Below are 25,347 nucleotides of genomic sequence, written 5' to 3' on the forward strand. Positions count from 1 at the left end.
CGTACATTGATTACGGCTGTGGGCCCTTCCCAATATCAGCGTCACTTGGCCTTATGTGCATTACCAGTTCAACCCTCGAGGAGCTTTCCACATCTTCATCGAAATTTATGCACAGCATGGAACTCCTGGCACTGATAGAGTTCACCTTAAGTAGGGGCCGGGCTAAGGGCAGAGATGCACTTCCACCGCTCCATGAGATGCTTGTTCATCCGTAATATTCGTTGATACGATTAACTCTCAAAAATGCAGGCCTGGATGAGAACCTTCTGCCCATCTTGCGGCTCACACCTCATCTATAAAACTTTGCTATTCAGCTTGATGAGTGGGCGGAGCATTATGACCCTGTAATGCTATCTGTGATGGCTCAAATGCAGGAGCTAAGTAAGTGGAAGGGTCACAGCAGCACCTCCTGGTCCCTTCTCTCTGATGACTTTACATTCATTTAGGACAAGTCTCTTTCACTACACTCTCTTTCCTCGACTGGGATTTTGTCGAGATGATAGTGGCATGAATGCCCAAGGAGGACGGTGGGCCAGGTTGTAAAAAACTTTACTTAGTTGTTATTGGTGAACAGTGGGTCTGTGATCTGGACGGTGAAAGAATCTTTTCTGCATGTTGGAGGAAGAAGGGTCTTGAACTGGAACTTCTTGATCTGTGCCACACTGAGGATAATTCAACTGACGAGCCCTCTTGACGAATACTCTGTGACTGCATCATTGCACATGCTCGAAGTTCATTCAAAGGGATCCTCGCCTAGGTGCGTTTGATGCCTACTCGTCCAACAAAGCCTCTTGTATGGTGAAACATTGCTCTCGCAGGATATGCCAGTAATATTAGACCAGAAGTTAAGGCAAAGAAAATTAAACGAGAAAGGATTACTGAAGATTACACTCTAAAATACCCTAAGGCTTTCTCTTTCACATTTACAAAACCGCCCTCTCCTCTGGAGCCTCCCTGAATGTATACATCGAATCCACGAAATTATTCCAGCCCTCTTCAGTGAGGATCGGCGCCTTGACCCACTTAGCCACACCCATTCCGTCAACCCACTCGTTCATGTTTCCCACAGCATTCGTCATCGCCGAGTTCTGCATATCCGCAACCCTAACTCGGGTAAGGAGCCCTGTCTCGATGTACCAACCGATGTCCTTCTGAATGGCAAAGACTTCGTAGATATCGGCGAGAACAGCGGGGATACCTTCGACCAAAGCACTTTCGTACGCCATCCGGTGGCCAATGGCTTCAACGAGATCTTTGGAACGAGGAAGAATGTAGTCGGCATATTGCTTCGACCGTGGTCCGTATTTCTTCGCGAGACCGCGGGCTTCGTCGAATACGCCTTTCTCGTCTATTGGTATATTGGGTTAATCATCCATTGTTAGTTTTGCAACACTGGAAAAGACTTACGCTGGGCGAGGAGACTGTTGGGGTAGAGAGGAGCTGGGACAGAGTATTTACCCTGGAGGAGCTCCGAGGCGAGACCTGCCGGATAGTAAGAAGAGGGATGAAGTAAAGATAAATAGCACGAACGAATAGCCAGAACAAGGACATCACCCTCAGCAATAACAATACCTCTTATCTCAGCCTAAGTGCGAATCAGACAAATGTTCCAATGAAGTAAACAAAAAGGTATAACTGACAAACTGAGTGATGATCTGGTTGTAGTCAAACAGGCCTTGTGCACCCAACCTCTCCGAAAGGTTGAAATGCGTGGTCTGTGCATTCTCCATAACCACGGACTTGTAGATGGTAGTAATCGCATGCCTTGCCTGACGATCAGCAGCGGGATCCATAAAGTGTTTAATCGCATGCTTCGTCCACGCCTCAATGACATACGTCTGCGCGACTGCAGTGAAGATGGGGATCTGCTGGGTGCGGAAGCTGATGATAGGCTGGGCAGGGATGCCGACTGTACGACGGAGGGAGTACTTGTACGCGATGTGAGCAGCAATTTGCATAGCTGGGAGAGCGACTGAAGCCAAAGCGAGAGTACCGACAGCGATACGCCAGATAGCGATGAGGAAGTCATTGTGCGTCGAGGGCTTGTCACCGACGGGTCCGAGGAGAGACCACTGCGGGAGGCGGACCTGGGTGAAGTGGGTGATGGCATGGTTGACCGGGGTGGCTCCATGGCGTGTAGGAATCAGTCTACGATTAAATGGACATCAGCTTTGGGTAACTTTATGTTTGAGATCAGCGTACTTGGCGGTGATACCCTTGCTCATGTGAACGCCGTCATTCAATTGGACGACAAAAGGCCTGATACCACGTTTCTCGCCATCGACGATCAACTGGGACCAGACGACGGCGTAGCAGGGTTTACCGAGAACGGGAACAGTCGGGGGCATATATTTGGAAGCAGCCCGGTTGGGGGAGTTGAGAATAAAAGTACCATCAGACTGGAGAGTAGCGGTGGTCTCTAGGTTTGTAGCATCCAAACCGTGACCAGCTTCAGTGAGAAGGAATTGACCGCTGATAGAAGTCCCGTCAGTATTTATAACATAGTCACGTTGAAGACAAGCGTACATGGCTTTGCAATCCATCATATCCTTGCATAGAGCCTGAAGCTCGGGGCGATCGGCAGCGTATGCTCCAATGGTACCCACAGCAAGATTGAGATGGATAACCATGATGGTGACGGAGGAACCATCGTGCCAAGCGATAGGGTCATTGTGAATCTTCCAGAACTTGGGACTGAGGTTGACGACATCTTCGTAGGTGAGGCCCCAAGCCTTCCAGATATGTTCCGCACGCTGGTACGCATTGTCGCACAACGCGAGGGCGTTGGACCGGCTGTTGGCATTGGTACCAGCCGCTCTGAATACGTCGACACTGAGGAGGGACTGCGAGGGCCAGTTGTGTGCGAAAGGCATTGTTGTTTGGAAGGGTCGTTGAAAGACTTGGAATAACTCGGTCGATTGAAGGAGCTTGATTCTTTACCGTCGATTATAGATAGTTTATATATTGTCAGTCCTGAGGCGCAGAGTTGCAACATCAGAATCAGGAGATCTTACGATGAAGTTTTTTTTTGGAATGAGTATTCTTGACCGCGTCCCGAATGCAAGGGTAGTACCCCACGTACCGCAGACCTTTACCCTCAGCGGAGCCGTCGTCACGGCGATATGCCGGCGGTTTGGAGAAGTTCATGGGCTCCAGACATAGCGATGGTTGTGTAGGGGGCGAATTCTCGCGGAAGACGAAGACTGAAGAGCAAAAAACGTATTGCAAAAAAATCGGCGACTTGATCGTTGTATCCGCGGTTTGAAGGGTGTGTTTAGCATTGACAAATGATAATGCTTCTTTACAACGCGTGCGAGCTAGACCACGGCCAGAATATCAAGTGAGATCTGCACAAGAATCCAGACCACAGCGTTGATCCAATGCAAGGGTGGGAGTCTATAGTGGATCAATATAAATCCCCGGGACGCAGAAATTTGAAATATCTCCGCTGTATGAACGCCAGATTCCATAGTGCGCCTCGGAGGGTGTGGGGTACGGAAAGAAGACTGTGCAAGAACATTTGTTGGCACCCTCGCTTAGATTTCCGATGTTCTGATTCATAGAAGTATTCATACTACTAATAGTAAATACTAATAAAGAGTTAGCAAGATGGGCTTCCAACATACCTGTCATACGCTCAAGTATTAGACTCTGTCCTAATAAATGTCGAGCCTGCGAGATTTCCTATTGCTGACTGGTTGAATTTATTTCCTCTAGGCTTCCCAAGAACGGCTTGACAATAGAATGGTCTTGTCTCTCGCGACGAAGGCTGGCACAGGGCCACCAGCTCCTAGAGTTCGGTTCGGTTGCGTAGAATTCGCTGGAGCTCCAAGCTCGAGAGTGATGATGGTGACCTGTTGCGGCCCGCTGGCAGCTGTGCACTCATCGACACCCTGGATTGGTGTTGTGCCATGCGATGCTACCCATCAATCAGACATCTTGCGGGTGAAAAAATTCTGCAAACAGTGTCAATCCCTGGGCTGGTTGGATGCTACAGCAACCTCATACCGGTTATTTACATGCTCCTTCATAGGCAAGAGCTAATCCCTCTTGACAACGCCATCATGCTAGAAATAGCCATTCAATCACACAGGGCTTTCCGGAAAAAGCATCAAGTAATGATGAAGAACAACGGGTAAGTACTCAGTCAGCACAGCGAAGGTGTAAATGACTGAGGCACAGAAACATGTGATACGGCTTTTATAGGTGATCGAGGTGTGATCGAGACATAGATGAAATAGGTAAATGAAATATATCAAGGTAGCGACACAACGTGCGAATCTCCTCCAACATCAAGGACAAATGGTGCAAATTTCGACGTGGGCTTGTAAGAAGCAGGTAGGAAGTATGGGGAAGCTCTTCTGCCGCGGAACGGAGTTTTAAATTCGTATCCCGCGTCTCTGCAAGGCATTGGCCGAGATCAAGCCGGGCTTTGAAACAGGTCCCTCACAGAACCGGGCCGTGACTTCGGAGTCGTCCTTTCAGACTAGTTCCGTGGGTATCTATAAAACGGCTTGCCAGGCTATCTCCGAGTCGAATTCTTCCAGTGACCTTATACTCTCAGCGAAGTCAATGGCCGCGCTGTAGCACATCAATTTTATTGCCCAGTTAATTACGTCGGAACTTTGGGCGCAAATTTTCAAGTGTTTCTTTGCATACAGAGACAAGCTTCAAATTTCCACATGAGGGCGTCGTGCTTGCTCGCTTTTGGTTTCATATATCCTGTTTCTGTTGAGAAACCCCGTGGACTAATAAAACACCCCTCCTGTTCGATACGATCGTTCTTCAATGTTCCAACATTGCCATCATCTCAATGAAGGTGGGTGAAGTTCTGGCATACATCAAAACGTCAGCTTAACTTTGACACTGTAACCAAGTAACGCCCCTGGGAGAGATTTTGAGGTAAGGGCCGTCGTTGCTCCTGGTCGGATGATTCAAGTCAACATCTCCGCTCCTGTTCCGCGAGAAACCACTTTCGCGATTCTCAAGCGTCTGCATGACTCGGCCTGTGATTTCATTTTTCCAGTCGTCGATGCTTGGAGTGATGCAGCGAGTGCTGTGAAATATTTTGCATGACGTTTATACCCTCCGCCAGAACCTTATACTCGATATCAGTCTGTGCGATGGAATACTCAAATCGTAAGGGAAGTTTTCCCATCACCAGGATTGAGACTCGATTGACCGTTCAAATACGGAGGTTTTTAGACCAAGATTCGCGCTTCTTGAAATGGCCTCCTTGGCCATCGCCGTCGCCCAAGCTTGTGGATCTTCTGGACAGCTTGCCCCAACTGCTATATGCGCTGCGCCATTATTGTCGGTGTCTTAATATGCAGTATCTCGACATCATTGAAAAACTTGGTTGTAGGTTTGAATGATTTCTTTTAGTAACGAACGGTGTGCGGGAGCCTTTGGAAGACGCAAGGAGTATGCCAAAATGGACTGTTACAACCTCGCAGACATTGCTGAGAAAAGTCGCAAATATGTTTGACAGCATCCAGGGATGGGAAAGGAGATGCACGATGGGTCTGATTGCGAGTGCGAAATTTGTGGTGCGGATCTTGCTATTTCTCTTCGTTAGTCTGATATTTCCACTGTCCAGAGGTGTAAAATAAGATACAGTGACGACGTGCTGCGTACGTGAGAATGTAACACCAAAGGCCGTCAAGGTTTCCAAGTTCACCTTAACTTCAACCCTCGAATTGAGGCTCGAAATTACACGAAAACAGGCAAAAGAAAGGAACGCTGTGGATGTATGAGCAAGCGCCGACGCTCGTATTACATAGGGTTTACTCACGAACACGGGATCTTCAAAGTTTACACATCCTCTGGATATATCTGCTCGTTTTTGTCCTACTGTGTATAAATCTATCGTCGTCATCGAACGCTCCGTTTGGGCCCAAAAGATAGATGGATTGCCGTGCTCTCTTTGCCGCCATAATCCATGTGCTCAGTTATACTTAAAAGTAGCGTCGAATAACTACCGTCATCGAGATAGCCCTCTAGTGAAGGAATGGCATTTACACTGTGGCGTCGCGGTGAAGAGGAAGGACCGGAGTTTGAAAATTGGGTCAGCATGACCTTGTCCTGCTCTTCTGCCTTACTCTCATCTCTTCCTGGTTCCAACGGCGATGATGACAACATGAACGACCCCTCTCTTACTATCGATGACATTCTGCTCGGCGCTCAAGCTGACTGCGTCCGTTGACGCGTCACCTACTGGACCTTGTACGCGCAGCTCTTCATTCATACAAGGGGAGCAATATCTCCAAGAGGTGATTGCCTTCAGAAGGTATTTATCCTTTTCCGTATCAAGCTGGCGTGTTTTGATTGTTATAGACAGATCCAAGGCGCATACATCCATCTAGAACGAGCACAAAATAGGCTAAGGCTCTCCGAGAGAGAATTGATGTCGAAGAGCGACTCCTGAGGTACTACGGCTTTTCGTTGGTCCGACCGGCTCTTAGCTTACTATTCCTTCAATCCTTCCAGGTTCCGCTCAGTTATGTCAGCTCTGTGTGCCAGGACCGGCGTTGTGGCATTCAATATCGCCAGCTGTTATACTTGACTCACAGCGCCAGTGCCTTGCTACAACGCCCTGCTATGCTGTGACTCACCTTCCCCTGCCCGCAGAATACATTCTATGTGAAATAGTTGGGTCCTTGAATTTCATTGACGCTTCTATTTCTCATATGGTGTTTGGTAACGTTCTCTATGGATGGCTCCTGACAGCATGGGCCTCGACTACTTTGGCGTAATATTTTAGCACTAATACTTCTTACACGATCGGAAGTGCGTTCTCTTCTCGCCCTGTCTTTGTTCCAAAATTGACTAACCCCCGCTTCGAAGGTTCTTCCGTTAAACCCTCAGAGCCTCAGCCCGAGTCTCCATTGGATGAGCTGACTGTCGGCTCGTAGACTGCTAAAATCAAATCACTTGAAATCGCCGTGCTTATTACAGTTGAGGCTCAGACAGCGCAAGTCACTGTCATCAATTTAGGGCGTTATCGAACGGCATCATGGCTGTACGGTCAGCGCCCATCACCTAGCTTTATCTATGCGCATGCTGTTTTGGTATACTCAGTAGCTGTATGTGAAGCCAGGACAATAAGCGGTAGCTATGTCAAGAGAATATGCTAGCGCACGGGCTATGTCGATTAGGATGTACGGCAGTGAAGAACCCCCCGCCTCCTAAATACAGGACCACGACGCGAAGGGATCACTTACAAACCCCTGATTGGCTTAGTTTTCTTATCAATCTTCGGGATTGATGTGATTCCCAGGTGTCGATTTTGCCTATCATTTCAATATTAGGGCACTCCGGTGGAATCTGGACCCGCAAGGGCAAACCATACTCCCTGTCTGTTCAGCATCCCGTGTTTCATTGAAGAGACAGACAGCCGGTCTCCTCCTAGGATTGACAACATATAACCTGTCCTCATTAGCGGAAAGGAATCAAGCCGCCCTAATTGACCGAATCCAACGATCCTTCCAAACGATAATGTCTTCCGCACACAACTGGCCCTCGCAGTCCCTCCTCAACCTCGACGTGTTCAGAGCGACCGGTGTGAGCGCCAACACCCGTTCCGATGCCCTTGCGCTCTCAGAAAGCGCGTATCAGCGGGCGGGGCTTATCTGGAAGGCTTGGGACCTCACCTTCGAAGATGTCGTCAACCTCAGTCCCAAGTTCTGGAAGATGCACAACGACCCCATCGCCTGTCACAATGTTTCCTCCGTAACCATCATGACCATCCATCTCAATCTTGCTGTGGGTACCATTGGAACATACGCTGCCGATCGTCCCGAGCTTCAGGCTCTATGCAAGGATATGATGGATTGGAAAGCTATGTACGTCGTGTCCTTCTACGTGATTTTCTTATCAATGCAGAAGGAACCTCTATCAGCGGTCAATTCCTTCTCACTGAAGCTGGTCACGGTTTGGATGCGACCAACCTAGAGACCACCGCTACTCTCCAGTCTGATGGCACTTTCATTCTTAACTCCCCCAACCGGGCTGCTTCAAAGTATATGCCCCCGACTGTTCCGGTTTTGGGTAAACCTTGCTATGGTGTCGTCTGGTCCCAGTTGATCGTCGATGGCGAGAAACGTGGTATCAGGCCTTTTGTCGTCCAATTGAACGACGGCGTTCACATGAGCAAGGGTATCACCGCCAAGTACGCTGATCTCCAATATAAGGTTACACAAAGCTAATGACCGATTAATCGCAGATTGATTCCTACTCGACATGGCGCAGCTCCAGTCAACCATGCCGTCACCCGCTTCGCCCAGGTCCACCTTCCGCAGTGGTCTCTCCTTGGACCCATCGGCGACAAACCCTCAACTCACGCTGACTTCCTCGCCGCTATCTGGCGTGTCTCCGTTGGTACACTCTCTTTGGCTTCGTTCGCTCTCCCAGCTATGCAAATTGCTGCTCACATCGCGTACAAATACTCTCTTCGTCGTAAAGTCGGCGTCCCTGCGCAACCCATCATCAGCTTCCGCACCCAGCAGATCCCCATCTTCACTGCAGTCGCGCAGACGTATGTCATTGAGGCGTGGACGAAGCATGCGATTAAACACTTTATGGATCCCGCTGCGAACCGTCAAGCGAGGCATGCGATTGCGACCATCTACAAGGCCGTGGTTATGGAGCATGCACAGACCACCCACTTCCATCTTTCGGAGAGGCTGGGTGCTCAGGGCTTGTTTGACTATAACCAGATCGTCTCTCAGTTTGTCAGTTATACTTCTTTACTTCATTGGAACATTTATCTGATCCAAATCTGATCCACACTTAGGCTGAGATGAGAGGTGTTGTCATTGCTGAGGGTGATGTCCTTGTTCTGGCTATTCGTTCGTGCTATTTCTCTTTACTTTATCTGCTTTCTCACCATTAGGTAGGTCTCGCCTCAGAACTCCTCCAGGGTAAATACTCTATTCCGGCCCCTCTCTACCCCAACAGTCTCCTCGCCCAGCGTAAGTCTATTCTACGCTTGCAAAACTACTACGAAGAGTCGACTAACCTAATCTACCAATAGACGAAAAAGGCGTGTTCGAAGAAGCTCGCGCTCTTGTCATGAAACACGGACCTCGGTCGAAACAATATGCTGACTACATTCTTCCTCGGTCTAAAGACCTCGTTGAAGCCATTGGCCACCGGATGGCGCACGAAAGCGCTTTGGTCGAAGGTATCCCCGCTGTTCTCGCCGATATCTACGAAGTCTTTGCCATTCAGAAGGACGTGGGTTGGTACGTCGAGGCTGGGCTCCTCACCCGGGCTAGGGTTGCGGATATGCAGAACTCGGCAATGACGAATGCTTTTGGGAACATGAACGAGTGGGTTGATGGGATGGGTGTGGCCAAGTGGGTCAAGGTGCCAATTCTCACGGAGAAAGACTGGGATAATTTCGTGGATTCGATGTATACATTCAGGGAGGCTCCGGAGGAGATAGCACTTTTGTAAATGTAGAATTAGGGTATATTAGAGTAAGATTAATAAGTTAGAGTTAAAACTACAGCTTCCTCCATAATGCTATAGTCTCCTTTGTTTGAGTAAGTGGCCTAGGGATATGCACCGTATCCGTAATATGGTGGATACGGATACGGCTCCGTATAGTGGCCATCTTCAACAACCCAAAATACGGCTAAAATACGGTTGTTGATGGAGTGGCCGAGGAGCATCTAATGCCATCGAGGTAAGTACACATGATGTTAATGAAGTGATTAATACTCATGTTTTGACTCTAGATATTTAGTTGTCGCTGTAAACCCACCCGTATACCGACAACGGTACGGACACTATGGATTTGATATCAACCATACCGTACAGTCGGAAAGAATTTTGGTACGGTCTACGGCCGTATCGATATCCGTAACGGTACGGGCACATCTCAAAAGCCAATCACGGTGACCAGACACATTCTTCATTGGCCCAGGCCCTAGGACGACGACACATCTCCCACCATCCCGGATACGAATCGTTTCCCGGCTCTCTCCAGCATTGTCTGATGTTCTTGTATCCTCACACTGATCATCAGCAATACAGATCGGAACTGCGGATCACATCAGTAGAACCATGGCAAAAAATCAGTCCTGGCATAGATTTCGTTATCATCGGCTGGCTTTTGCATGTCCTCGACTGGAGATCTCGCGCGTCTTGACGCAAGTGCCCACCGGCACCCGCACAACATATAACAACCACTTGCGCTCTCTGCGGGCGGAAGCGGTAATGATGGCGATTGAGATTTTAAGCTGTAGAAAGCACTCGTCGGCCCGTTTGTCGAGTTCCATTCCGGGGGGACATTGGAATACGAAGAAAAGCATACGTCTGGTCCTCCGATTCCAATAATAGAATGAGCTCTAGCTTTGGAAGTGGCAGGCTACCAAACTTGTTCATGACAGTAAAAAATAAGATAATGGATAACGAGTTTATTGATCGACTCTGCTATGCACAAGGGGTGGGCCGATAGTTATTAGAGGCACTTCACCAAATCGGATTCGGAAGGGGGGGGGGAAGTCGGAGTTTGAATTATATATACACTTTTGCTTGGTCATCGCCAGGTGCTCGAACTTGGCTATTGGACACCGTCGGCACCTACGTTTAACCAGGACACAAGAAAATGTGACATAATAACGACGACGACCCAGCAAGTGTATACTATGCTGTTGCATCGACATTTAGAGGTGGTAAAAGAAACACAGTGATAGAATGATGTTGCTTTAGAGGTCCGTACAGCTGTTCCCTTCCTCTGAGACGCTGAAGTCCTCTCAGGAAACAGCGTCTCAGTCTTTTCGGACGACAGGATGGATGTCAGCGGCAGACATGAGGTTCTCAATGGATCCTTTTGTGAGGATCTGGACTACGATACCACGGATGAATTGATGAACACAGCGAGAATTTTGGAGCATTGCTGATATAAGGTTCACTGCGCCTCCATCTCAGTTTGCTTGAAGTAACAGGCTTGCATTCCACTAGTAGCAGAGCATCATCTCGGCGAACCATCTGCGACATGACCGAATCACTACTGCCTCCTTCTACATTCTGTGCCTGCCTGCTAAAATGCAATGAGCAGGACTTTCTGTCCAGCCTCCTGACCCTGCCGCAGCTCGCATATAACCCGGAAGCTCTTTACACATTTTCTCTGCTTGTGTAAGGAGGGCCCTCGCTCAGCATGTAGTGTGCAAGAACCCGCTTGCCGCTATCTTTCCTGCGGCAGCCGCCACCCAACGTCGCTGCCTGATCAATAGCGTTAGCACCTCTTGATGACGCGTAGGTATCTATAGAACGGCGGCAATGTATGGTCAGTACAAACTCAGTTGCTATGTATTTTTGATCCTAAAACCATATATCGATCCACTGCGGTGGAGGAACAACGGTCAAAAGCCCCTCCAAAAGCCTATGCAATCATCATCATTCTGTCTTAAACACCGTCATGAAATTGATCCTTCATTTGCAAGAACTGAGCTTTACGACTCCGCTAATAGACGACGATGCAAGTCTGTCATCTTCCGTGATGATCCCAACGTCTCAGCTCTGTGTTCCTGGTGTCCGTTTCTATGAGATGACGGAAAACAAATATGACGCCTCTAACAATGGTTCGTCGTGCCGCTTCGTGGTGCTATCCCCTATGTAACACAAGAGCGGTCGCCTCGTTGAAATTGGTTCGCCGATGCAGACGAATACGTTTTTGCATGAAAACCCCAATGCAACTTTTGATGCATAAAAAACAGGCAGTCTACAGTAGGCCCCCCCCTCCTCGAGTAGGCGGAAGAACAATCAGTATTCGACTTCGCTCTATTTCCGACTCGAAGATCATATTTAAAGCACCGAAAAAGGTAAGATCATCGGCTTCATTCCCACCAAGCTTATCAATGCTTCAGTATAGTATTAAGTGATACAGCTGGGGTGACTCATGGCCGTGGGTTGGTAAAGCATGGAGACTTGCATCGGAACCTTTCGCTGCATTTAACCTCAAGTGTGCATCGGTATAGCCGTTCAAAACCCCCTCCGACACCTGGAATATTCCGAGAGATCGACGGTACGTTGTCTTCTGACTTGTAAGCCGTTGTTCCATTCCCAGCGCACAACCTGCCATAGAGAGCTGAATTATTATTCTCTTTTTTCATATCATCTCTCAGATAGGTACAGGCATCATCAAACGGAAGCTTCTCGCCGGAAATAGACCTTATATAAGGGTTACTCCACGTCCTTGAACGATTACGGGTCTCTCTTTCCGCGCCGGCCATGGCGTCGCTTGCACTAGGGAAAACACTCGGAGCGGTGTATATCGGAGCTATGGTGGCTGCAATGTGAGTTTCTCTGTTAAACTGCAGTCCGAAAAGATCTAACAACAACGATCTCGCCAGTCTTTTTGGGATCACCATCCTGCAAACCGCATTGTACTACCAAAGATTCAGAAAGGACTGGTGGGTGTACAGGTACTCCGTAAGTCGCTCTGCGTAGTCATCATTGAGGCAAATGTTCACGTATACAGGTGGCGTTACTTTGGTACCGCGTTCCGGACTCGGATGCAGATAATTTTTTGACGACTTATAATTAAACCCAGGATCCTCGACGCGCTGCACGTCGCGCTCAGTACGCACGCGTTATATTTTTACCTGGTGGAAAATTTTGGCAATTTTGAGGTTCTCAACAAGGTCGTCTGGTACGCGTGACCCCCTCTTTTTGAATGAAAACACGTGCCTAGTTCCTCTATCTTTACAGGAGCTTCAAGGTGAATCTTCCCGACTTTTCGAGCTTGAAACCAGTAACTCGATTCCTAACCAGCCACTGTAGCTGCAGTTGTTGTTTGATGCAAGTGTACTTTTATTTAATCTTCCGCCACTGATGATGGAACCCAGACTTTGACTGTACTAGGTGTGCAAACGTACGTATCCACCCCACATCCTAAACCCGAAACTTAACTTTGTGCGTAGTATATATGCCGTACGGTTATGCAAATGTGCGTCAGCGTCCTCCACTAATTTCTTCGTTGGCTCATCATAGCCTAGTGGGACGTCACTTCCATCCGGTTGTACCTTTGTTTGTGGTATGTCTGTCCGGTGTCAGCTTCATGCTTGTCTCATTTGACAGGGTTCTCACCTTCTTAGGTGCTTGTTGTGTTGGGGGGATATGGTAACTTCTTTCTCCGTTCTCCTGTCGCTTGCAGTTAACATCCGAATTTGAAGCCGCAGGAATATGTGCGTGTGTTCGCCTTTGCTCGTTACCGGTGATCGTGTCGCTCATATGGCTTGCTAGTTGTCTGCTACGACGTGTAAGGATCAACCCGCTCTCCTACAGGCTTCCAATCTAGACACAACTAGACAGATTCGTGATAACAGGGTTTTCGGATATCTCATCCATTTCGGTATGTATATTCGTCGGACGCATCGTAGGCCGATTATAAAAAATGCGAACAGAGAACTATCGTCGCGGCCTTTTCTGCAACAACCGCAGTTGATTTTATCATATCCGCTGTGATGTGTTACTATCTTCAAGTAAGCAAAGCTGCTGTGCCTCACTATTCCAGGTGAGTCTTGCTTGGTTGTTTGGGATCTCGTTGCTCTAACTCGTCAGCATGACCACGACGCTGTTGGTCTTGATGCGGCTCGTTTTGATTTCGGGACTTGCTACAAGGTAGTTCATTTCGGTCTTATGTATCCGAATGCACAAGCTGACGAACGGAATAACTAGCACATGCTCGTTGATCACACTCATTACGGTATGAGCGTTCCTCGTTCCTTGCCATCGGCTTCAAGTATAACCCCTGCGCATAGTTTCTTACAATACCGGATTCCCTTGTCTTTCTTGGGTTCAACTTCATTCTGCCAAAACGTAAGTCTTTGTCTTTTCCCTACATGAGCCGTAACTGAATCCGAAAAAGTATACATAAATTCCCTCCTGGCTATGTAAGTAACGTTCATAATCAACCCAGACCTTATCCACGTGCATGAATAGGCTCAACGCGCGCAAGGAGCTCCGAGCACTACCTACTGAGAACTCGTCGGACGGCGAGACTCTCTTGACTGCTCTCAGGTTCAATAAGAATTTCGGTGATAGCACGGGAGACCAGGTTCGGGTTACTCTTTCCTTTTCCCTTTTAATGAAGGTGTAACTGAACAGATGGAATAGAGCAGCCGTCAGGCCGGGTCGGAGGATGCGAGCTTGGCACGGTGACTATGTCCTGAAGATTTCATAGACTGTAAGTTTACATCAAGGTATATCGAGAGGACGTTTTTGTTATGAAGTGCTACTTGAACGATGGACTCGCGTTTTCCTGGAGCTTAGCCGCTTGATCTCCTACGAAAGCAAACGTACTCGACTTCAAACCGTTGCAGCTTGCATCAGATAATCCTCGTCTCGGTTTGAAGTAAAGGTGGGATCCTTGCAATAATTCGAGACGTCAAATAGACAAGTCCGAACTCTCGCTGTAATTTCTACCTCGATCTCAATGATCTCTGCGGATCTTCGTACCTTATCAGATTGTTTTTGCTGGTCCCTAGGCAGAATTCTCGGTCCTGAGGAAAAGCCCGTAGCATAATGTATTCTTGCTGCGCATAGTTAGTACAGGCGTTAGTGCTCTGGGAATTACATATTCTGGTTTGTTTCCTTCTCCGGGAAATTTATCTGAGTAACAACACTTCCCTTCCTTCCCCCTTCTCTTTCGACAGGCCGCGGTGTACATCCAGTGTCGTTCTTAAATTATTCGTGGGATTTCTCGAAAACGGCATTCTCCGTGTCGTGATGATTGGTTGAGGTTGTATTTACCAGCGCTTTCTCAAGTTCTTACACGTACTCTGCGTATACCTCGCAACCTGCGGACGATGTCAGGAAGAACATACGGTAGTGTGTCTTCTATCATTGTTGCCATAAATCTGATTCGTGACAGGCGAAACCCGTACTTGAAGTTGCAAGCGCCGGCACCTCAAGTTACAATGAATGGCTTGGCGTGGCAACAACAACAGATGTAGTCGAATGAAATCGAAGACATCAAGATCAGGATTCAGAATCTGGAGAAGGAAAATGAAGACTTGCGTGCCTAGAATAGCGATCTGTGGAATGAAATTAACAAGGTGAAGTCGTTGCCGCAATGCGGAGCAAACTGGCATCTCTCAGAGTACTCACTTTGAGATGAAAGGCCCACGATTTCCTCCCGAGTTGTGCGATAGGTTCATCGATTTTCTGCACGATGACCGTAAGGCTCTCAAAGAATGCAGTCTAGTCTGCAGAGCCTGGATTCCAGCAAGTAGATTCCATCTTTTCGAACGCAGTGATGTCACGGTCATATGAAAGGCATGTCGAACTCCTCAACAGCTCTTTTCGCACACTATTCAAACACGTACGCGAAATTACTATCAGTGGAGTACGGATGATAGGAATCTTGAACCCATTCTACGGTTTCAGTCACTCGCTCAGTACCTCAACCGCTTCACGAATGTAACAGTTCTTCATCTTCTATCCATGTCCACAACTTCGATTCGCTACATCATCGGCTCACCCAGCTTCACTTCTCGTATCACAAACCTGATGCTCTATAACATTATCTGCTCTACCTTCGACGACTTCCCATATATCTTATCATACTTTTCCAAACTTAAAAGTGTTGATTATGATGTCCATTTCTGTGACATGCCCACCGACAACTGTTTCCATTGCGGGATGCAATACATGGCAGATGTATTTGCAGAGACTTTGGTTATCGATGACTCCCCACCTTCACCCCCAGAAACACCACAGACCATCTCGATTGAAGACTGCTCTAGCCTGACTAGTTATCGCTCAGCGGAGAGGAGTGCCCTGTACAATTGGCCCGTGTCAATGATCGCACATATCTGCGAACCCTGTTGCTTGGATGCCTCTCGCATAAGTTCAAGGATGGAATAGTGGCCTTGTCGCCGTATCTCCACAGTTCCGGTGCGACACTTAAGCATATCGGATTGGGATTTGAGACCGAAGAGGCAATAGGTGCGACTCTTTTACCAAATTGATCTACGTCCTAGTGGTACTCATATTGAATTCTACAAGAACTTTTCTCTGATGAGCTCGAGGCTCTTACCAGATGAACTTGTCTAGAAACTCTCCGCATCACAAGCGGCATTTGGTCCTATGACAGTACTCGAAAGAATTTTCGCCCTTCGCTAGTCAGGCTACCATAACTCCTTCTGTCACTTCCGATAGCGTCTATGAAGAACTGACCTTTGACGTCTCATCCCCAATGCTGCGGTTGCCGTATACGAAGTCAGAACAACATCCAAATTCTTAGGACTTTTCTACCATTGACCATCTCTTATGTTGATTCTTGGTCTTGGCAGAGATCACCTTCGTGGTGAAAGAAGCACAAGCAGTATCGCATGAACTCGAAAGTAGGCTGCCAATGTGTAAAAAGAAGGTTTTTTGAGGATGGTCTATAACAAATACTGAAATTTTATGGAAGGAATTTTAGGTTTAAGATTCTATAGGCCTATACCTTGTATAGACTCTGCGATTTGAACGTACTACGCGTTTCCCATCGTGAATGATTGCACCACCGATTGGAAGGTCATCCTATAAAGCAGACGCTGCCGGACGGTCCAGGATCGGTCCAAGGTGCTTTTCCGAGCGTCGATTAATGGCCTCATTCAGCGACTCGACTACTTGAAAAGAGAAATATGAGAAGCTGGGGCAGTAAGAACTTACCTTCTAGTCCACCGGCCCGGTTCCCTCTTGAATTGAAACCACGACATGTGATCGCGTGTCTCTCCTCTCTTGAAGTTGTAGCAAATGTTCTACTATGTTTATGTCCCACAAAGCTAGTGACGAGCCTGAATTCACTCAGGAATCCCCAGTGCAGTGATAGCTCAATACCCCCCATACAGGGAGGGGCCGGCGCTCCAGTTAGTATTCTCGGCCAGTGCGAGAATAGCCACTGATCAGCTTCAAGGTCTACCTACTTTGACGAAGAAGCCGAAGCCAAGTTTGATGAGCCAGCCAGTTTGGCCAGCCCAGTTCGATGTCGGCAACTTTGACGTAACAAACGTGAGAGATAAGCAAGACTGTACAGCCGCTGGTACTTGGCATGCTCACTATTCCAACGCCGGAATGGCTGGAGAGTGAGATGCGTTCTACTACGCTCGTTCTGGCTCTTTCCAGGAAGTTTAATGTACCTCAAAGCAGAGACTTCCAAGTGTATCTTTCCGCTCGTTCAAAACCCATCCTTCCTCCCCTTTACTATGCAAATTTCCAACACGTTCAATCCCATTCGCCAACCCTTCTCCAAGCAAGAACTTCGGTGGACCCCATATGAAGGTCATGGTGCCTGTGCTGTCAATTTAGCTTGGCACATTTCCGAGGGCACATACAACACACTCAACACAATGCAGCAATTTCCGGCGCTCACTTGGTCAACGTTGTACGATTCTTTGTTTCAGTCCATCTGGGAGGACCAGCTTCGATGTCACGAAGGATTTTCGGTCGAGTCAGTTCTCTCTTTGTTTATATTATTTCGCGTATAGCTGACCATAAATTTCTTGGCTTCAGACCAATTTGGCTTCTTATTTAGAGGGTGATTTTTCGAAATCATACACAAATGTACTTGATGTAGCATTCTCCTTCAATGGTGTTCTTCTGTTTATCATCGAATATGTCAAAACCAATATTCCCACTACCGAGGACAGCACATATGCACCCCTAAGTTATCTGTTTATCACCATGGAATGTGCCCTTGTCGGATGTGGTGATTTCGAACCCGTTTTGGCCTGTTGATCAAAGGAGATACAGGAATGTTCGTTGTAGGATATACTCAAGGAGATGAGGTTCAGCTATTGTGGTCTCTTTTGAAGGTCTACTTGGCTGAATGGAAATAGTTCTATATGTGCATGAATGGTGATTGACTTCTGCCTTTTTTATACTTGACAAGACCCTTTGACATCATGGCTATATGTATGATGATTACATTGTAAGTCAATAAGACAGAAATAAAGGGTGAAATATGAGTGCCCTCAATGAGGAGTTTCATTTGTAAGGAGGTGGTCAATCAAAATGTAATTTATGCCCTGACTAGGAGGGATGTGAGATGGCATTTCAACTGATTGAGGAAGAAAATGACATTATGAGGTGCTTTGAGGATTATGCCTAACACTGGCAAATGAACAATGTAAGCAATGAAATATCCAAACCATGGAAATATGAAGATTAGGATAGATATAGAATCTTTCCATTACACTGATGTCATCTGTATGTGTTGGGATTTTGCTGGAAAGTTCTAGAAAGAGCAATCCGGCATCATGCTGAGAGTTGATGAGTAAGCTCGAGAGAAAGAGAAAGTTATAGTAGATTCTAGATATAAGTCTGGAGAGTATAAATACTAGCTCTGTAGGAGCTGTAGAATAAGGAGTTCATTCTTTCTGGCCTTACCAGCCTGGAGTCTACCCTGTGCATCACTGAGGATTTCCAACAGGTTATGGGCCCCGGCACGATTAGACTCTGATTACGGTATCTCGACTTCTTAATTCGCCCTTATTCATTACCTACTATGAGTAGTGTGACAAATGCTCTGATTGACGAAAAAGGAAGGAAGGGGCAGCACACCCAGTGCAATGGCTCTGATCGCACAATCAAGGAGATCAAGCAGCCTGAAGCAAAACATCAGATGTTACGCATGTGGCAAGACTGGCCATATTAGTCATGATTGTCACACAAAATGGAATGACAGTGCCGATGCTGCAAACATTGTGCAGAGCGACGATGAAGAAATGGAATATGCCTTTTGAGGCAACTTTGGTGGAAAATTGGTTATATCTTTGTGAATTCCCTTAGCCCCTTGGTAGGAATGTGTTTCTGCTGTGGTTTAGACTGGGTTCGGCTAGCTTGATATTGGGATCAGCTGGCTGTAAGTAGCATTTGGGGCTCCTGCAGCATGGGTGAGAATAGGGAATGGTCACAAGTCTTGGGATATAATTGGGAATTTTCAGACTATTTCAAGTTTCAAGGGGAGACTTGGGATATTGGGACATTTTAGGATATATTGGGATATTCTGGAATATTGCGGCAGGATGCCGTATTGAAGGGGAGTGTTGGGATTTTGCTGGAAAGTTCTAGAAAGAGCAATCCGGCATTATGCTGAGAGTTGATGAGTAAGCTCGAGAGAAAGAGAAAGTTATAGTAGATTCTAGATATAAGTCTGGAGAGTATAAATACTAGCTCTGTAGGAGCTGTAGAATAAGGAGTTCATTCTTTCTGGCCTTACCAGCCTGGAGTCTACCCTGTGCATCACCGAGAATTTCCAACAGTATGGTGAGCTTGGGAATCTGAAAGTAGGTTGGTAGAAGAAAGGATGTAGTATGACATGGTTTTTGTTTTTGGATGCCAATTTGTGATGTTGAGGGCAGGCCTATTTTTGTAAATATTGGGATTTTCTGAACTGGCTTTTTCCCAAACCAACACTTTGGTGATTTGCACATATACTCAAGCTTTCTGCTGAGGTGGCTGGTATTTGAGTCTGTGGTTTGCATGAATGATTGGACTTAATGGTGGTGAGATGTTAAGGTCACTGCTGATGTAACAATGGAAACTGTCTGAGCTTGTTTCTTTGGATAAGATGGTGAGTAATTCTTGACTATCTCTATATAAACCTCATTTTTGCATCATTCTAGAGAGATATTGAAGTCATAGTTCAAATGACCTTGAACAGTGATATGCATACAGTGGACAATCCCCATGATGTGAGATGAAGAATTTACTCAGAGTCCAAATATAATATCTCCTTGATATTGTATCTATATCATGCAGTCAGTTTTTGTACAAGTATCAGAGTCATGTTTCTTGATACATGATCCACTAGTTATATGAAGCTCTGCACTGTCTGCTGGTCAGTGCTATTGAACATATTCTTAGTGACAATGTGAATGGATATAGATAAGGAAACCCAAGCTACAAATGTGCAACTTCAGTAGGTGGTTATTTGTCATTTCTTATATCATTCCACATCTTATCACAGATGCTACTCTATCTGGTCAATGCATTGTGCAACCAAAGGAGACAGAAATGAAGACTTCAGGACCACTCATGTCACTCAGATAGTCCCAGCTACAGCCTTCACTGTCCAATCTCATCATGTCTTTGCCAATCCTGTCTTTCACCAATATACATGTTTTCCTATTAACTGTCTGTTCAGATGAATGCTTCAGTCTGTATGAGGATAACAATACCTTCTGAGGTGCTATTGATGATCATGAAGCTGGTGAAGGAGTATACTCCAGAGGAATGCAGAAAGCATTTGGCACATTCCTCTATGGTGATGAAATCAGTGATGGGTTTGTATCTTGCTGGTGCTCCCTCCTATTGTACTAGATCTTCTTATTAAGCTATCACCTTGCTGTTGTGTGTTATATCCCCTTTGGATCAGAGGTTCATCTTTTTCACCTTAATCAAGGCTGACTAACCATGATAGTACTGTAGAATCTCATTATGATGCTTTTGGATATATCTGACTTTAATTTTATGGATTCCATGGATATTCTCTGAGTATGGCAGTGTATTTGCAACCTGTGAGATATTGCTTGGGATTTCATTGAGCTGAACAAGACCACACATAATAAAGTCAAAAATATATTTTCTCTGTAAGTTTTTCATACTGGAAGGCAGAGTCAGGTCATGAAACTTTCAGCAGTTAAAAAAAAGGCCTCAATAATGTCTCAATCCATGACAAAGAGTAGCTTTGACCACCTCAGTCATGAGAATCTACAAGTATATGACTTGCTCTGTCTTGATAGGCTGATCAATTTCTCTTCTGAACTGGATTGAATGTCATTGATAGTGAGCATACAATGGATGGCCTGTTTCTTCTCCAGTATTCAAGATACCTTTGGATCTGAATTCTGTTGGGAAACAAGCTAATGACTTGGTCACAGATATGATCTGAATCTTTTAGTTATTGGTATCTCAACATATACTTATGTGTCTGTTCTTGTAGTTTCTCTTTTCTCTTCTTATGAACTATTTTAGTTTACTCTTTGAATGCACTAAAAGACTTGGAGAGATATAAAAGCCTCAAAGTTATACTAGATTTTATATAGAATATTCACTTTACTTCTACTCTTACAATTATAAGCTGCTAACAAGTTATGGGCCTTGGCTATAACTGAACTACCATCCAAATACTTGGACTCACAGTTGCACTAACATCTCTATAACCTCTCCCAACAATGTCCACAAACATCCACTCATCTACTACCAAAATTGATGAATACTTTGCCAAGCTTTCTGCATGCAAGGCTGATGGCACAAACTGGATCTTCTTTAGAGACCAGTTTCTCTACACATCTGATAGCACTGGTCTTGCAGACTATTATGAGAATGTACCCCTTAGTACTGTAACCATGCCAATAGCACCACCAGTAGTGTGTTGGCACACATACAATGTAAGTATGCCACTAAAAACTGTATTATTGGAATTTTACTATTGTTTTTATTTCATCATGCTTATTCTAGATGACAATGTAATAATGCCATCCAGTTTGCTACAGTGTATAAGTAGTGTACTCTCTACCCAGCTACCTCAGTCCTTCTACAACTTACTCTAAAGACTGACATATGCAATTCTCTTCATTTTACACCATATCTATTATACTTATATCATCTGTAGAACATCTTTCTACAGACTGCATACCTATAAAGAGGTCAGATTCTAATAGGTTATAGGTTTGCTGCCATCTCACATCAATTAGATGAGACATTAGAACCTGAGCTTAACTGCTAATTTTTTCTGTCATATGATGACAGCCAAAATATTCTCAAAACCATCTGTCCCTCTCATCTGCATTCAGACTGCTCTTTTCACTGGCAATATTCTGGATAAGGAGAAAAATAATTGGTGCTCATAAAGCTAAGATATTCTTGACCTTCTTGCTCTATCTAGTGGCCTTGACTGCCATCTCTTTGGCATCTAAGAACCCTTCAATCCTGACAAGAAACCTATCACAGCTTAGAACTGGTCAACAAATGATCATGCAGTCATTAGTTTCATCTGAATGAAATGCCACTCTGATAAAAATGAATACATATCTATCCTGAACTCTATACTGGCTAAAGAAGTCTGAAAATCACTGTCTAATCACTATAAGTAGAAAGACCCTATAGTCTAAATAAATCTGATCCAGAAAGCTCTTGCCATCTGATACATGCATCAAGAATATCTTGCCACTATGACTGCTTGCCTATCTGAACTGAACACCAGAATTTGAAATATAAGCCAGCCTATGACTGACCTGTTTCTTTGTATCCTGATGCTGAATGCTATGTTCAGAGATCTGCTATCTGTATGAATGTCAATAGCACAGACTATTAACAGGTCTATAAAGGAGGATCCTGTCAAATCTTCTGACATTCACCAAGACTTTAACACTCAGCAGCAATTGTTTGATATGGATGATAAAGTCACTAAGAATGTAGCTTTGGCAGCTACCTTATGCAATGCTTTTTATACACCTCTGAGTTGCATCAACCTCTCTTGCCTATCACCAAAGGGCCACACCATCTCTTATTGTATTGCTGATAGAGGTGGGATAGCTGAAAAGATGATTGAGAGATCCAAAGCTGTCAAGCAACAGAATCATAAAACCAAGAGGAAAGAAGAGAGCAAACCAGCTGAAAAGAAAGGTCACCTCACAATTCTTAAAGACCCTATCTATGGCACTGCTTAGCTTCTTAATTCCACTACTGGTAACATCACATCTTTGGTTCTCTACAATAGCTTTGATACATTAAAATTTTCTGAATTATTGTCTGATGCTATCATCACTTTCTTTCTGTCTCTGATAGACTACCCCTTCTTTCTTGACACTGGCATCATAGTACATATCACTCTGGACTATGGAGATTTCCTTATGTTGAAACCTATTTCACTCTGTTTTGTCCAAGGCATTGGCAGTTCAACTATCACAATCTTTGGGATTGGAACAGTTAAACTTCATATCAATAAGTGCATCATAATAACCTTGCAGAATGAACTATACATACTTAATACCACTATATGGCTGATATCTGTCTCCACCCTCACTCCAGACTCCAGATTATCTACTCACTTTAATGACAAATTATGCTGGCTAACCAGTCTGAATGATGCTACTATCATAAAAGAGACTCTAAGCTCTATCAGACAACTGTACAGTCTCATCACCTATGAAGATAATGCTGATAATGAATCAGATATTGTTTGATCAAACTCTCTGTAGGCAGAAAACACAAAATCTATTTCAGTAAATGAAACTAAAGCACAGAATCTAAAGGCTGATCCAAGCAAGTCTAGTTGTATACCTCCATATGGTGACTAATCTCCAAAGAAGTGTAGTAAAGGGGTAGCTACAGGAGTATAAGACTCTGAGTTATTTACAGTGATTTACAGTATATATGCAAATTTTTCTATAATAAGAATCTCACATAAGGATCTGGATACTAGATAGTGCAATCTATATGCAGTGTGAACTTTTAATATTAAAATCCTATATGTGGTCCTGGTGAGATCTAGAGAAATTGTTAATGTTATCTAGTTACCTTTCAAGTTCTTTTGTTAGATCTAGAAAGTGTGAGAATGACATACAAGGGCAGCAGATCCCTTTCATGTTTTTGAGAATGAAGCAAGACAAGTCAATACTTTATGAATTAATAAGTTTGCTAGTATTATATGCAAGCCTCCAGATAGAGTGTAAGATTGTCAAGATGCTATGACACTCTCAGTCAAAGAGTATTGACCTATATGCAGTCTGTGTAACTGGTTCTATTGGAGGGGATTGTACTGGTATACAGTTTAGTATGAGTGTTGAGTAGTCTTATTATATGCATGCTGCTAGCCTCTGCATCATTTCAACCAACCACAAATTTAATCACCAAGTTCCATTGGACTCTGCTTATTTTTTATTAACTATTAATTTCATTTTACTATTATCATTTCACATCCATATTTCACATTGTAGTATCTAGACTCTGAAAATGGTAGTGAACAATTGACATCAGAATCCAATAGACTCCAACTCAAAATTTGTTGGAATAGCAATCCTGAGTGAGTATGAGAATATACTCGAAGATATAATGCCAGTCAGTGGCAGCTGACTTGGATCATGATCTAGACTTATTTAGTATCTCGTAGAAAGATCTCAAAGTAATACAAAATGTATTTAAGTAGAACATCTCTCTCTTGAGAGGCTAATTATAATTCTCTGTACTTTACTCTGCTCTCTACTTACAACAGGTTATGGGCTCTGGCCATAACTGAACTTATATTGCTACTCACTTCACACACTTTCATACTTTATGTACACACATAGAACTGCATGGATAGCCAGTCTATGTATAGAATTGACCCCCTTAAGGGCCTGGAAAATTATCTAACATGAAAAATCAAGATGATCAATATTCTAACTGATTTAGGACTAATTGATTATGCAGATAGAAGCATTCCAGCCCTGGCAGACATGACACTGGTGGCAGATTGGAAGAAGAGCAATAGGAAGGCTCTTTCAACAATAAGATTGCAGGTTTCTGATGGTCCACTGGTATATATTGCTGGTTCAAAGACTTTGGCAGAAGCCTGGAAAGCTCTGGAAGATATGTATGAGTCCAGAGGACCCATGGGAATTATCCTTGTCAGAAGAAAATTCTTCAGAGCTCAGTGTGAAGAAGGAGAAAACATAGAGGAGCATATTAGGACTTTGAGATTCTATCAGGAGAAGCTGGCATCTCTTAAGCAGAAAGTTGAGGAGGAGGACTTCTCTATCACACTGCTTACATCACTTCTGGAATTATGGAATTCATTTATCTCATCAGTGGATACTGCTGACTTGAAAGATTCTTACAAGTTGATTTCTTGAATTCTTCAAGAGGACATCCAATTAAAGGAAAAGACTTCTGATCAGACTATGATACTTGCAGCACATGGCAAGAAGTCCAATTCAAAAGTCACATGTTACAGTTGTGGAGAAACTGGTCACATCAGAACAAATTGCCTAAATGAGAAGAAGAATTCTAGAAAGTCATAGAAAGGAAAGGAAAAGGGCCAGACTCAGACATATATTGCCAAATCAGACTTAGAAGAAGATGACTATGTATTCTGTGCAACAAACATCACACTTACCTCACTCTCAGGAGTATCATGGCTAGAGGACTTTGGCACCACCAGACATATAGTTAAAAATAGATTATATTTTTCTGACTATGTTGAAACCCCAGGACATGAAGTCATTGGTGTAGGCAAATCCAAAGGCTTGGAAAGGAGAACTGTCAAGATTAAAATGGTTGAAGGAGAAAAGATCACTCCAGTCACACTAAAGGAGTGTATCCACTGCCCTGATGCACCATTCAATCTTATGTTGATAGGGTGCA

The 25,347-nt window shown here is 44.9% G+C and overlaps 8 protein-coding genes across 8 annotated transcripts; 6 read left to right on the forward strand and 2 right to left on the reverse strand.

The window, feature by feature from the left end:
• Positions 1-923: 923 nt before the first annotated feature.
• Positions 924-2,873, reverse strand: BT62DRAFT_892271 (acyl-CoA oxidase; the record flags this gene model as incomplete). The annotated part of the gene is made up of 6 exons (XM_043183101.1): positions 924-1,348; positions 1,408-1,482; positions 1,531-1,585; positions 1,641-2,148; positions 2,203-2,472; positions 2,527-2,873. 6 exons carry the CDS (start codon positions 2,871-2,873, stop codon positions 924-926), a joined length of 1,680 nt encoding a protein of 559 aa, XP_043040924.1.
• A 4,624-nt stretch (positions 2,874-7,497) lies between these two features.
• Positions 7,498-9,459, forward strand: BT62DRAFT_892277 (acyl-CoA oxidase; the record flags this gene model as incomplete). The annotated part of the gene is made up of 6 exons (XM_043183102.1): positions 7,498-7,844; positions 7,901-8,170; positions 8,225-8,732; positions 8,795-8,849; positions 8,898-8,972; positions 9,035-9,459. 6 exons carry the CDS (start codon positions 7,498-7,500, stop codon positions 9,457-9,459), a joined length of 1,680 nt encoding a protein of 559 aa, XP_043040925.1.
• A 221-nt stretch (positions 9,460-9,680) lies between these two features.
• BT62DRAFT_1075479 (uncharacterized protein) lies at positions 9,681-10,344 on the forward strand (the record flags this gene model as incomplete). The annotated part of the gene is made up of 4 exons (XM_043179117.1): positions 9,681-9,691; positions 9,744-9,873; positions 9,939-9,998; positions 10,042-10,344. 4 exons carry the CDS (start codon positions 9,681-9,683, stop codon positions 10,342-10,344), a joined length of 504 nt encoding a protein of 167 aa, XP_043040926.1.
• Positions 10,345-11,891: 1,547 nt separating this feature from the next.
• On the forward strand, positions 11,892-14,333 carry BT62DRAFT_81769 (uncharacterized protein). Its single transcript, XM_043182347.1, has 20 exons — positions 11,892-12,034; positions 12,179-12,305; positions 12,363-12,422; positions 12,563-12,661; positions 12,721-12,730; positions 12,793-12,810; positions 12,858-12,883; positions 12,933-12,958; positions 13,008-13,045; positions 13,107-13,131; positions 13,185-13,196; positions 13,255-13,270; positions 13,324-13,363; positions 13,416-13,525; positions 13,573-13,632; positions 13,690-13,717; positions 13,773-13,830; positions 13,880-13,904; positions 13,954-14,068; positions 14,128-14,333. The coding sequence occupies exons 2-20, from the start codon at positions 12,241-12,243 to the stop codon at positions 14,170-14,172; spliced, it is 876 nt and encodes a 291-aa protein (XP_043040927.1). The 5' UTR covers positions 11,892-12,034; positions 12,179-12,240; the 3' UTR covers positions 14,173-14,333.
• A 793-nt stretch (positions 14,334-15,126) lies between these two features.
• BT62DRAFT_892499 (uncharacterized protein) lies at positions 15,127-15,285 on the forward strand (the record flags this gene model as incomplete). Its single annotated transcript, XM_043183108.1, has 1 exon — positions 15,127-15,285. One exon carries the CDS (start codon positions 15,127-15,129, stop codon positions 15,283-15,285), a length of 159 nt encoding a protein of 52 aa, XP_043040928.1.
• A 171-nt stretch (positions 15,286-15,456) lies between these two features.
• On the forward strand, positions 15,457-16,258 carry BT62DRAFT_1005045 (uncharacterized protein; the record flags this gene model as incomplete). Its single annotated transcript, XM_043177100.1, has 3 exons — positions 15,457-15,838; positions 15,880-15,960; positions 16,119-16,258. The coding sequence occupies 3 exons, from the start codon at positions 15,457-15,459 to the stop codon at positions 16,256-16,258; spliced, it is 603 nt and encodes a 200-aa protein (XP_043040929.1).
• Positions 16,259-16,539: 281 nt separating this feature from the next.
• On the reverse strand, positions 16,540-17,285 carry BT62DRAFT_919313 (uncharacterized protein; the record flags this gene model as incomplete). The annotated part of the gene is made up of 3 exons (XM_043184150.1): positions 16,540-16,625; positions 16,672-16,921; positions 17,139-17,285. The coding sequence occupies 3 exons, from the start codon at positions 17,283-17,285 to the stop codon at positions 16,540-16,542; spliced, it is 483 nt and encodes a 160-aa protein (XP_043040930.1).
• A 1,131-nt stretch (positions 17,286-18,416) lies between these two features.
• Positions 18,417-18,816, forward strand: BT62DRAFT_931272 (uncharacterized protein). The gene is made up of 2 exons (XM_043186092.1): positions 18,417-18,526; positions 18,576-18,816. Exons 1-2 carry the CDS (start codon positions 18,506-18,508, stop codon positions 18,741-18,743), a joined length of 189 nt encoding a protein of 62 aa, XP_043040931.1. The 5' UTR covers positions 18,417-18,505; the 3' UTR covers positions 18,744-18,816.
• Positions 18,817-25,347: the final 6,531 nt, after the last annotated feature.

The sequence above is a fragment of the Guyanagaster necrorhizus genome (genome assembly GCF_019112545.1).
Source record: "Guyanagaster necrorhizus MCA 3950 unplaced genomic scaffold BT62scaffold_10, whole genome shotgun sequence".
NCBI classification, from domain to species: Eukaryota; Fungi; Basidiomycota; class Agaricomycetes; order Agaricales; family Physalacriaceae; genus Guyanagaster; species Guyanagaster necrorhizus.